This window comes from Macrotis lagotis, chromosome 2, assembly GCF_037893015.1.
Source record: "Macrotis lagotis isolate mMagLag1 chromosome 2, bilby.v1.9.chrom.fasta, whole genome shotgun sequence".
Taxonomy (NCBI): domain Eukaryota; kingdom Metazoa; phylum Chordata; class Mammalia; order Peramelemorphia; family Peramelidae; genus Macrotis; species Macrotis lagotis.
Window position 1 is genome coordinate 130,111,985 of NC_133659.1, and position 13,774 is coordinate 130,125,758.

At 35.7% G+C, this 13,774-nt stretch overlaps 1 protein-coding gene across 1 annotated transcript in view; it reads left to right on the forward strand.

The window, feature by feature from the left end:
- The window catches only part of DNAH14 (dynein axonemal heavy chain 14), a 577,586-nt gene that overhangs the window by 501,030 nt on the left and 62,782 nt on the right, over positions 1-13,774 (forward strand). The window contains 2 exon segments of the mRNA XM_074220908.1: positions 632-1,062; positions 1,146-1,344. Of these exon segments, the coding sequence (XP_074077009.1) occupies positions 632-1,062; positions 1,146-1,344 (630 nt within the window).

Here is a 13,774-nt window from a genome sequence, read left to right on the forward strand (position 1 = left end):
ATAAATGAGGAAGCTGAGGGGAAATGTGCAGAGAGGGGATTAAGTAACCAATAAGTGTCAGTTTTGAACTCAGCTCTTCTTGCCTCTAGACCTGGAATTCTGTCAACTTTGTGGATAAATGTGAATATACTAAGTGCCTACTATATGTCAACCACTGTGCTAAGCACTGGGACATAAAATGATAGAATGGCATATTACAGTACTGTAAGAAAAGATAAATATGATGAATACAGAGAGGTAATGTTAAAAGATATCAATGAAAACAATCTTTATTTGAATGTACTAGAATTATTAAAAAAAAAAAAAACAAGCATAACCCCAAGGAATATATGAGATGCCCTTTGCAGACTTGCAAATATTTTTAGATTTTTTTCAATCTATTGATCAGTTTTAATGAGAATTTTTCCCTTTTCTTTTCTCTTTTGCTTCAAAATAGTTTGTTACATGGTGTGATTTGTTCTTTGGGGAGAATTCAAGGGATACTTGGAGAAATTTAGGTACTGTAAAAACAAAAGGTATAAACAAAGATGTATTTTATAAATTAATAGGAAAGTTCCTACAAAAATACAGAAAGAAAACAGCCTAATATAGCCATAATTTTCATTGAAATCAGTTTTTTACCTTTCTTTAGGATGTATATTAGATGATGATGCTGTTATAGAAAATTTAAAAAAAACCAAAATGACATCCATGGAAGTTTCAGAACGAATCAAGGCATCAAAAATAAGTGAAAATGAATTTCAAATGAATCGTAAAAACTATCTTCCCATTGCAACACGGGGTGTTTTGCTCTATTTTTTAGTAGCAGATCTAGCACACATCAACTATATGTACCAATTTTCTCTGGACTGGTTCCGGGATTTGTTTGTGATATCCATAACCTACAAAGCTTGTAATGTTGAAGAAGAATCTCAAGGAGCTTCTTCTGTTTTAAGAAAAGTACAATTGCTTCATAAACTGGAGCAGTACCAAGATGATAAACCTGACCCTCTGAAGGACAAAGCTCGCTTTGATAATTATGTTGCAGATTTAGTCGAGATAGTAACAGAAAGCATTTATAAGGTAAGACTCTGTATGTGTCTGTATGAATTTTCCAAATGTCATCTCTTGGTTCCATTGATGCTATAGTTGTCTTTTCCCATCAGGTTGTTTCTTCAGCACTGTTTATCAAAAACAAACTTTGCTTCTCCTTTCGACTTTGTACCTTAATCCTGCAAAATAATTGTGATGGAACTCAAATCCGAAATAGTACAGAATGTTTACCAGAGGAAGAATGGAACATCTTCTTGTACTCTAGCATATTGATAAATATTGAGGAGAAATTACCCCAGTTTAAAAATGAAGGTATGTAAAAGACAATGATCTTTCTAAAAGTCTTTGTAAAGTTATAAAGGAGATATCTAAAACAATCCCATAAAAGGGGAGATTGTAATCACTGACCTTTAAACTCCCTTTAGAACTATGACTTTGGCACTAAGCTTAGACTCTATGCATCCACTGGGCAAGGCTAAACCAAGTATGATTGATCTATGCATTCTTTTTGGCACTTGGTTCAATGTTTTGTACACAATATGGAGACAGTGAACAATTTTAAGTGAATAATTTTTAGATGACTGATATTATTAAGGTTATTTCAGTTAGAATCCTAAAATGCAAGCCATAATAGCAACTTCTGGTAAGAAGTGGTAGAGGGTACTGGATTGAAGACATCAGAAGATAAGACTTTTCCTCCTCTTTATTTTTAAAAAAATTCTTTTAAAATTGTCTAAACTTAAAAAAGATGGAATAAAGACCTTATTCTTATCACTCTTATCACATTCTCACATTTAGTGTATTGTAATCAGGGATAGGATTGAAATGTCATGTGAAATTATTTAAGGAATATATACCTGTATTACATTTTTAGACATATTTTTTAAATGAATGCTACAAGCTTCACAAAAGTTTCTGGGGAGGGGGACAAGGAGGTCAAAATTTTGAAAGCAACATTTTGCCAAAAATATATTGCATATGACTGACAAAAACTAAAAATTGAGTTAATCATTTCGGCTACATGGTCCCAAATGGTCTCCTGGTTGGAATTATATTCATAATTGAATTAATTTATCCAGGTGACCTACAGGTGTTTGATATCATATTATCCTGCCTGTAGTCGTGATGATAGCATCTCATGTCTTCTGACAAGAGAACAGGGTGGGGGGCAGGGTGGAGGGAGAAGTAGGGAGCTCTGAAGATGCTGTCAAGGATACAGCTATTGTTCCTGACCTTGTGCCTCAGATTCATCACTGTCCAAACTCTAATGTGCTCCCCTGGATCTGCCTAGGACCTAAGCAATTCATGTACAACCTGGTACTTGAGAATTCTGCAGGGAATCACACCAAAAATACTAGATTTCCAAAGCTGCCCCATTCCACAACAAAGAAGTGTCAGTTCTCTCTCTCCTTTCTTCAACAACAGTGACTCCAGGAGGAGTCAATGGCAAAGTGGAGGCAGGAACTCCTGCAAGCTCTCCCCCAGACCATTCTTAAAACCTTTAAGTAGGGGCAGCTAGGTGGCACAGTGGATAAAGCACAAGCCCTGGAGTCAGGAGTACCCGAGTTCAAATCCAGCCTCAGACACTTAATAATTACCTAGCTCTGTGGCCTTGGGCAAGCCACTTAACCCCATTTGCCTTGCAAAATCCTAAAAAAAACCCAAAAAACCCTCTATGTAATGACTTTAACCAAATTCTAGAGTTGTAGAACCCCAAAAAAGATTGAGTGAGACAATTTTCTAGTCAAGACAGCTTGGAAGATATGCAAGAAAAATCTATTATGCTGGGGTTAGAAAGGGTCCATGGAGCAGTTTGGCTTCACTGGAGCCAACCCGCTCCAGTCATCCAGGAATAGCATGTGAGGTACCTGGGACTGTGAAAGCAGTGACAGTTTCTAGACTCTCAGCCTAGGGATTGCCAAGGACAATTGGGAAATCAGCAGGAAAAACTCTGCCACACCAGAGTGAGAGTGGAGCCCATTCTAGTTCAGCTCTCAGCACAGACCAAGTCCCTGAGACCAGAAGAAGACCTGGGGAGCCACCCAGTAGCTGTTTCCAGAGTGCTCAGCCCACAGATGGTAAGGGGATCAAGGGAGATTGCAGAGATAGAGCTCTTTTCTATCCTTAAGGGAGGACCCTGTTGCTTTACCCATATGCAGATCCAGGTCTAAATCTGAGTCCCCAACCTCAAGAAAAAGAACTTTACTGCCATAGCAGAGCAGGGATTCTCCTCAAAGTTCCAGGGCAGAAAGGATAGCTTGCAGTCATCCACAGCCCAGAGCACAGGCCAGGAGAGTAGTCAGAGCCTTTCATAAGACCTTGGAGAAATTGAGATCCCTGGGGGGGTGTACCTGAAAACAATTGCAAAAACCCTCAAAAACTTGGGACAGAGCATCTTCCACCCTGGGAGCAAAGCCCCATCTTAACAAAGAGTTAGAATTAAGTCATAGGCTGAGGAAATGAGTAAATAATACTCCTGACTCTAGAGCCAGTGCTCTATCCACTGCACCACCTAGCCACCCCAATGAGCGAATAATAGAAGGAAAAAAATCCAACCAGAGACAATTACTTTGATCCTATGGAAGATCAAGATACACACTGAGAAGACAATAAAGTCAAAGCTTCTGTATCCAAAGCCTCCAAGAAAATGTGAATTGGTCTTAGGTCATAGAAGAGCTCAAAAAGATTTAAAAATCAATTAAGAAAGGTAGAGCAAAAATTGGGAAGATAAATGAGAGTGATACAGGAAAATAATGAAAACCAAGTCAGCAGCTGAGTGAAGGAGGCAGAAAAAAATACTGAAGAAAATATCTTAAAAACCAGTCTGGGTCAACTGGAAAAAAGCAGTCCTAAAGGCCAATGAGGAGAAAAATGCTTTAAAAAGCAGAATTGACCACATGGAAAGGTAGATACAAAAGTTCTCTGAAGGAAATAATTCCTTCAAATGTAGAATGAATCTAAGGGAAGTTGACAACTTTGTAAGAAATCAAGAAACAATAAAACAAAGCCAAAAGAATGAAAAACTGGAAGAAAATGTGAAATATCTCACCGGATAAAAACAACTGACCTGGAAAACAGATATAGAAGAGATGATTTAAAAATTATTGGACTACATGAAAATCACGACCCCCCCCCAAAAAAAAAGCCTAGACTTCATTTTTCAGAAATAATCCAGAAAAATTGTCCTGATATCCTAAAAGCTGGGGGGTAAAATAAAAATTAAAAGAATCTATTGATCACCTCCTGAAAGATATCCCAAAATGAAAACTCCCAGCACTAGCCAAATTTCAGAACCCCTAAGTCAAGGATAAAATATTACAAGCAACCAGAAAGAATTCAAAAATTGTGGAGCTATAGTCAGGATAAGACAAGATTTAGGAGCTTGTATATTAAGGGCTCGTCAAAGGGCTTGGCATAAGATATTCTGGAATGCAAAAGAGCTTGGATTACACCTAAGAATCAACTACCCAACAAAACTGAACATACTCTTTCAGGAGAAAAGATGGACATTCAATGAAATAAAGGACTTTCAAACTTTCCTAATGTAATGACCAGAGCCAAACAGAAAATTTGTTCTTCAAGTACAGGATTCAGGTGAAGCATAGAGAAGGTGGATGGGAAGGGCAAAAGTGAACTGCTTGTATTACTGCATGGGAAGAGGATACTGATAACTCATGTAAACCTTCTCATTTATTAGGGCAGTTAGAAGGCGCGTGTATAGACAAGGTATAGGAGGGAGTTGAATTTGAAGGTATAATATATTAAAAAGATGGAATCGGTGGGCAAAAAAGGAATGTACTGGAGAAAAGGATAAGAGAGGTAGAATGGGATGTTAGTTCACATAAAAAAAGGCAAGATAAAGCTTTTTCAATGGAATGAAAGAGGGGAAGGTGAGGGAGAGTGAATGAGCCTTTACTTTCATGGCTCAGAGAGGAATAATATACAAACAGTATAGAAACCTATCTTATCCTAGAGGAAAATAGGGGAAAAAAGGGATGAGAGAAAGGAGACAGGGGAGGGAAGGGGGATGTAGGTGATACAAGAGAGGAAAGATTGTGGGACAGGGTGGTCAGAAACAATTCACTTTTGAGGAGGGACGACAGGGTGAAAGGAGAGAGAGAATAGAATAAATGGGGGTGGGGAGAAATTGGATGGAGAGAAATACAGCTAGCAATAGCAGTTACTGTGGGAAAAAAATATTAAAGCAATTTGTCTGATGGACTTACGATGAAGAATGCTATCCACCCCTGAGAAGGAGCTGATGGTATCTGAATGCAGACTGAAGCACACTCTTTTTTTCCCTACATTATTTTTCTTGAGTTTCTCTTTCTTTGGGGTGGGGGGAGAATGCTTACTTTTACAACACGACTATTGCAGTAATGTGATTCATGGCTACAAATTTTTCACCTACACCAAGTAATTGACTTGCTTAATGTGGGGGTGTGGGGTGGGAAGAAGGGAGAGAATTTGGAACATAAGGTTTTGGAAGTAAATGTTGAGAATTGCTTTTGCATGCAGCTTGGGTAAAAAAAAGGTAAAAATAAAAATAATTAAAAAAAAAAAAACAGTGACTCCAAAACCACAGCATATCAGGCATCCTGGAAAATACTAGCCTAGAAGTCTCCCTACTTTTATATGTTGGCTACAGGCAAATCCAATAAAGGGGAAAGGTGGGAAGAGAGCTGCCTCCTTGCCCACAGAGTACAATTGCTATTGTTTCTTTATTGTGGTAAACATGGAATAAAAAATAACTACAGATGGATATTGCTTTTCTGCCTTATATTGCTTTTCTGCCTTATATTTCCCAGTAGGAAAGTAGAACTCTAGAGAAATAACAAACCATATTCTTTTCTTAGGCACAATAACAGTACAGATTTTTTTCTAACTTGGCTTTATTACCACCATTTGCTTAAAACAGCATGTCATATGATCAACTAGAGCTTGCAGAATTTATCTAACTTTCTACTCTAGCTCAGGTGATTAGTTAGTGATAAGAGAATTTCTGGCTCTGCTTTATTATTTCTCCTTATTTGATGATGATGTTTGCCCTTCATTCTTGAAGAAGACATGACATCAGGGGAGGTGATGCCATGGCAAGCAGGTGAATTGGATTTGAGTGGGGGGTGGGGGCTGTGCTAAGTCACCAGATGGAATCATCTAGATCCAGTGACCAGCAATGAATCAGAATGTTTGGAGATGGCTCTGGATGTGAGCCAATCAGGACACAGCTAGTAAGTACTAAGTGTCTGAGGTCAGATTTGAACTCCCATACTCCTGATTCCAAGGCCAATGTTCTATCTACTGCACCACCTAACTGCCCTTCTATTTACTAGCATATCAAGTACATAATTTCTCCAGTATTAATGATTATAGTCTACAAATTCCAATTATATCCCCAGTGTTTAATGTTGTGTCTGTCTGAATCTTTGTAACCCTGTGGAGATTTTCTTGGCAATGATCCTGGAGTGATTTATCATCTTCTTTAATGGATCAAGGCAAACAGAGGTTGCCAAGGGTAATAGAAATAGTGTTTGAGGTTAGGATTTGAACTCAGATCTTGAACTCTAGGCACTAAGTCACTTAACTATTCCCAGGATTTACTGACTAGTTTTAACTTGATACAGATCTTCCCCTTTTGCTCTCTTTTCTTTGATATGTAAATCTTTATCTTCCCCTTCTGCTTTCTCTAAAATTCCTTTGAACCCATTCTGCCTATGTAACCAAAATGTATATATTATGTCTTAAGACGTCCTCTGAGGGACCACTGGTTTATTTTTTTTTGTAAACTGTGGATCTATTTTCTGAGTATAATAAATCAGTTTTTAAAGTGTTTCTGCATGTTAATAGTTTTTTGTTAATGTTAATAATTTTGATTGGCAGCAGTACCTAATCAAATGTATCCTTGGACAGTTTCTCTTAAAATGGAAAGCTTATGATTCTTATCCACCTCAGTACCCTTTTAAACACTCTACAAATATTAGTGTAAAGTGACAAGGAGATCTTATAAGAATGAGAGCCATTCTTTTATTTTTCTTTGATTTTTACCTTGCTATGGTCAAAAAATTCATTACCTGCTGGCCAAATTGGTCATAAATTTCTTCATTCTTAGATTAGCATTCAGGTAGTGGATAATCTGTTTCTGGGACTAGAAATGTTAGATGTGGCTTTTAGCACCCCTGAGAATTAATTGTTAAATTTTTAGTCTGCGTATTTATATCTCAGAAATTGGCAACTGTTAAATATCAGGAATTGATTAATTTATTTTTTTGATTTCTAGACTTAAGGAACTGATAGATAAAATGTTAATGCTGCATCTTAAAGTTAAAAGTGTGCCATGTTTACATCCTCCTCCCAGTAAAGCTAGTAATTAAAATTTACTGGCATACCCCTGCCTGGACCCATATTCAATTTTTTCCAGCATAGTAGACTCTCCCAGAGCTTACATTGAAAAAGTGGTCCACTTGTTTGGCATGAGTAAAAGATAAGAAATTCAAGTGTCCAGTTAAAACCCTTAAAGAAAAAAAACCTAGAATAAAAAGACTTATTCTTGAATGTTATGGGTGGCTTGTATAATAAAATAGTAATAGTTAACATTTATGTAGAGCATCTAGATGGCAAAGTGGATAGAGCCTTGAGTAAGGAAAACTGAGTTCAAATATGGTCTCAAGTACTTTCTAGCTGGGTGACCTTGAGCAAGTCACTAAACCCTGTTTATCTCACAATTTCCTCATCTTTTAAAAAATGAATTGGAGAGGCTGGCTCAGACTTCTCTGACCATGTCTGTCTCTGTCTCTCTGTCTCTCTCTCTCTCTCTCTCTCTCTCTCCCTTCCTTATGTCTTATAACCTTTTTTTTAAATAAATTTTCATTTTATTTACCAAAAAAAAACATGAATTGGAGAAAGAATGGCAAACCACTCCAGTATCTTTGCCAAGAAAACTCCAAATGGAGTCATGATGAGTCAGATATGACTGAAAATCAACAAAAAAAATGATGTAGCACCTACTATAAGCACTGTGCAAAGCATTTATCTCATTTGATCCTCAAAACAGCCCTAGAAGGCAGGTTATTATTATTATTTATTATTATTATTATTATTATCATTATCATTATCATTTTGCTTAGGAGAAAAATGAGACAAAGAAAAGTTAAGTGACTTGTTCAGGTCATCCAACTAATATTTGAGTTCATATCCTAAGTCATGTCTTCCTGACTCCAGATCAATGCTCCAGATCCTAGAACACCACCTAACTACTTCTATGATGCCTCTGTAGAGAACAGCATGAACAAAGATAACACAGAAAAAGAAGACTTATTATAAGATGGATTTCAGACACACTGATGGAATAAATAACTTGAATTAGATGAGATATGACTTCTGGGACAGAGCCAAGATGGTGACATGAGGCTAACATGCTCCTGGAGCTTTTCCCTATCAAAGATAAATGAAACCTTTATTCTTACATCCAAACTACAGATCCCACCAAGATTTGAAGAAGTTTTAAATGATATACATCATGGAGGTTCTTCAGTGAAGGTCTGTCTCTTTGGAGGAAAAGAAGTAAAGTACAGAAGGTGGAAGAGTGGGAAAAGTCAGCTGGAGGCCTTTAGCCACAGTGCAATCCGGGTCCCAACAGTTAGATAGCAAGCCAACAGGGAGGATCCCAACCCCAAAAAAAGTCTGAACCCTGGGAACAACAGGGCAAAAGATAGGACTGGGGAACAAACCACTACTAATTCAGAACCTGGACATAAAAGAGGAAACAAACCTCTGCAAAGGCAAGGCCTGGATTGCGTAGGCAATATCTTTGCCAATGACAAGCCAGGGATCAGACCCCAAACCCAGCAAAAAAAAAAAAAAAAAGCTTGGATCTATACTTCCTAAACCCCAGGAGCAGAGTTAGAACAACAAAGATGAACAAAAAAGCTAAAAGAGCACCCACTATAGAAAACTACTTTACAGACAAAGATGATAACAATGTCATGTCTGAAAAAGTAATAAGTGAAAAGGGGAAGTCTCAAAACAGTCTATTGACTCAAATACAAAAGCTCATCAAAAAGTTTTTAAAAGAATGTAAAAACCAAAGAAGAGAGGAAGAAGAAAGATGGAAAAAAGAAATGATAGTCATGCAGGGAAATTATGAAAAATTAACCAGAGAATTCAACTCCTTTTAAAAAGAAACACAAAAGGTAATTGAAGAAAATAAAACTCTAAAAACTAGAATTGAACAAATAGAAACCAATGAATCTACAAAAACTACAAGATTCCATCAAACAGAATAAAAAGCCAAAAAAATTGATGACAACATAAAGTACCTTTTAGGGAAAACAAATGACCTGTAGAATAAATCCAGGAGAGATAATCTATGAATCATTGGACTACAAGAAAGCCTAGATCAAAAAAAGAACCTGGAAAACATCATGCAGGTAATTATTAGAGAAAAGTGTCTAAATTTGCTAGAACAAGAAGACAGTGAAAGAATACGCAGAACCCCTCCAGAAGGAGACCCCAGGATAAAAATTCCAAGGGCTGTTATAGTTGAGTTCCAGAATTCTCAAATAAAGGAAAGAATATTGCAAGCACCAAAAACAAAACAATTCAAATACAAAGGAAACACAATTAGACTTACATAGGACCTATTAGCCTCAACGTTGAAGGACTGGAAGACCTGGAATATCATATATCAGAAAGGCAAAAGACCTGGGATAACAACCCAGAATTTACTACCCTGCAAAATTCAGCATACACTGTCAGGTAAAAAGATGGATGCTCAACAAGATAGAGGACTTCCAGAATTTCCTGACACAAAGACCAGAATTGAACAGAGAATTCAGTCACCAAATACATGACTCAAGAGTTACATAAAAAGGTAAATGAAAAGGAGAAGGAATAAACAAAACAAAACAAACGTTGGTCAAATTGTATATAATCCTAAAAGGGAAGATATAACACTTATAATTCTTGAGAACTTTACTTTTCTTAGGATAATTAAAGGTTCAAATATAATTGAAGAGATTAGACTTAAAGGATATGAGTATAGTTGGGTCTTGTCTCTCTATTGAAGAGGTCCAAGATGACTTCACTATGTTCAAGCCAAAAAGCCCTAATGAAAAGCAAGGGTGTTAACTTTAAACTTAAGTGTCTCATTAGCCACTGACCCACTTTAACTCTGCTTTGCTGACAAAACTTAGCACTTACCCTGATGAGGGCATCATACACTGGGCTGGGCAGTTCTGAGTCTGTGTCTCTGTGACTTACATCATTTGTAAAGTTCTCAGCTGAGACCTCCAGGGCCTCCCAGTACTTAGAGCTCTTTAAGGTTCTTATATTAATTAGATCAGGGTTTGACTTAACAAGGGTTTAAGTACCCTGGGTAGGGGATGGGGGGGATAAAGTGTGAGAGAAAATAGGCCTGGGGGGAGGAGCACAAATAGTTCAAAAACTTATTTGACTTTGGATGATACTTTGGCTCATAAGGAGGATTGTGTGTCCTTGGAGGGTAGTTGAAAAAGAGGTAAGGAAAATATGATTATAATTATAATTTGATGTCATTTGGGACAATGCTACTTATGAAGCAATCAAGCAATCAATCTGTGATGATAATTTGAAAACAATATGAGCTTTTCAAGCAAGAAAATAATCAAACTGTGATTGATGATACCTGATTAATAGTACTGGAGAGATAAATAACACCAGGTGAAGAGGCCCAAAGATTTATAATTTTAGAGTGAAAGAATGGAGAGTGGGATTACTGAATAAATACTATTCAATAGATTTGGCCTAGAGAGAGAGAGAATAAGATACATTTCCACTTAGGCTTAAAAATCTATTCTGATCTACAGGGAAGGGGGGGACAGGGAAAGGGAAAGATAAGGGAAGAAGGGACTGATAAAAAAAGAGAAGGCGAAGATACAAGTGAAAATAAACTGAAATTTAAATATTAAAAGAAAAGTTAAAGGGGAAAGGGAGTAAAACTTTGGGGAGGAGGAATAAGAGGAAAGGAAAGAGAAAAATATAATGGAGAAAGATAACATGGAGGGAAATACAGAATTAGTAATCTTAATTGTAAATGTGAATGGGATGAACAGTCCCATAAAATAGAAGCAGATAGCAGAATAGATTAAAAATCAGAATCCTAAAAATATGTTGTTTATAAGAAACAAATTGAAGCAGAGAGATATCCACAGGGTAAAGGTAAAAGGATGGAGCAAAATATATTATGCCTCAGCTGAAGTAAAAAAAAATCAGGGGTTGTAATCCTGATCTCAGATAAAGGAAAAGCAAAAATCTATCTCCTTAAAAGGGATGAAGAAGGAAACTACATCTTCTCAAAAGGCACCATTGGTAATGAAGCTATAACATTATTAAACATGTATGCACCTAGTGGTATAGCATCCATATTCCTAGAGGAAAAGTTGACTGCCTTACAAGGAAACTTTAATAATGGGGGACCTCAACCTTCCTCTCTCAGAACCAGATAAATCTAACCACAAAATAGACAAGAAGGAAGTTAAGAAAGTAAGTGAAATCTTAGAAAACTTAGATATGGTAGACCTCTGGAGAAAACTTAATGGGGATAGAAAAATGTACCTTTTTTCCTTGGCAGTACATGGCACCTATACCAAAATTGACCATGTACTAGGACACAAAAAGCTTATAATCAAATGCAGAAATAATAAATACACACTTTTCAGACCATGTTACAATAAAAATTAAATTCAATAAAGGGTCATAGAAAGAGAAACCAAAAACTAATTGGAAACTAAATAACTTAATCTTAAATAATGGGTGGATCAAACAATAAATAATAGATATAATCAATAATTAGATCCAAGAATATGATACTAATGAGACCTCATACCAAAATTTATGGGATACAACCAAAGCATTTTTTTGTGGGGAAACTTTAGAACTCTAAATGCCTATATTAATTAAAGAGAAAATAAGAAAATCAATGAATTGGACATGCAACTAAAAAAGTTAGAAAAAGAACAAATTAAAGATACCCAATTTTAATTTAATTTATTAAATATTATTTAATTTAATTTAATAAATTAGAAATTCTGAAAATCAAGGGAGAGAGTAATAAAATTAAAAACAATAAAACTATTGATCTCATAAATAAAACTGAGTTGGTTTTATGAAAAAGCTGATAAAATAAACAAACCTCTGATTAATCTGATTAACAAAAGAAAGAAGACAACTAAATTACCAGTATCAAAAATTAATAGGGTGAACTAACCACCAATGAGGAGGAAATTAAAGAGATAATTTGGAGCTACTTTGCTGAACTGTATGTCAATAAATTTGATAACCTGAGTGAAATGGATGAATATTTACAAAAATACAAATTGCCCAGATTAACAGAAGAGGAAATAAAATTCTTTTTTCAGAAAAAAAAATTGAAGAAACCATCAATAAAATCCCCTAAGAAAAAGCCTCCAGGCCCAGATGGATTTGCAATTGAATTCTACCAAACATTTAAGGAACAATTAATTCCTATTCTACATAAACTATTTTTAAAAATAGGAGTTCCTTTTATGATACCAACATGGTGCTGATACCTAAACCAGGAAGAACCAAAACAGACAAAGGAAATTATAGACCAATCTCCCTAATGAATATTAATGAAAAAAATCTTAAATAAAATTTTAGCAATAAGACTACAGCAAGTTACTACTAGGCTAATATACCATGATCAGGTAGAATTTATACAGATAGGCAAGGATGATTCAATATTAGGAAAATACTCAACATAATTGAACATATCAATAGTAAGGCCAACAGAAATCATATGATTATCTCAATAGATGCCTTTGATAAAATGCAACATCCATTCCTATTAAAAATACTAGAAAATGGGGCAGCTAGTTGGTGCAGTGGATAGAGCACCAGCCCTGCAGTCAGGAGAACCTGAGTTCAAATGTGACCTCAGACACTTAATAATTACCTAACTGTGTGACCTTCAGCAAGTCACTTAACCCTATTGCCTTGCAAAAGCTAAAAACTAAAATAAAAATAAAATATTAGAAAGTCTGGGACTAAATGGAATTTCCCTTAAAATAAAAGTATCTATCTAAAACTATCAACAAATATTATTTATAATGGGAATAAACTAGTAGTATTTACAATAAAATCAGAGGTAAAACATTACTATTCAATAGAGTATTGAAAATGATAGCTATAGCAATTAGAGAAGTAAAAGAAATTGAAGGGATCAGAGTTGGCAATGAGGAAACAAAGCTTTCACTCTTTGTAAATGATATGATGGTATGCTTAGAGAACCCAAGAAAATCATCTAAAAACTCCTTGAAACAATTAACAAATTCAGCAAAATAGCAGTATATAAAATAAGCCCATATTTCTATAAATGAACAACAAAGCCCAAGAGCAAGACATAGAAAGAGAAATTCCATTTAAAGTAACTATAAATGACATTAAATACTTGGGAATCTACCTCCAAAACAAACCCAGAAACTGTATGGATACGAGTATAAAGCACTTCTCCCCCAGATAAAGTCAGATCTAAATAATTGGAAAAATGTCAATTTCTCAAGCTAAAATAATAAAAATGAAATTCTACCCAAATTAAATTACTTATTCAGTGCCATACCAATTAAACTACTGAATAACTATATTACTGAAAATTGGAGCAATAGAAAAATTAGTTACAAAATTCATCTGAAGCAACAAAAGGTCAAAAATAGCAAGGGAACTTATGGGGGGGGGGAGTAAAGGAAAG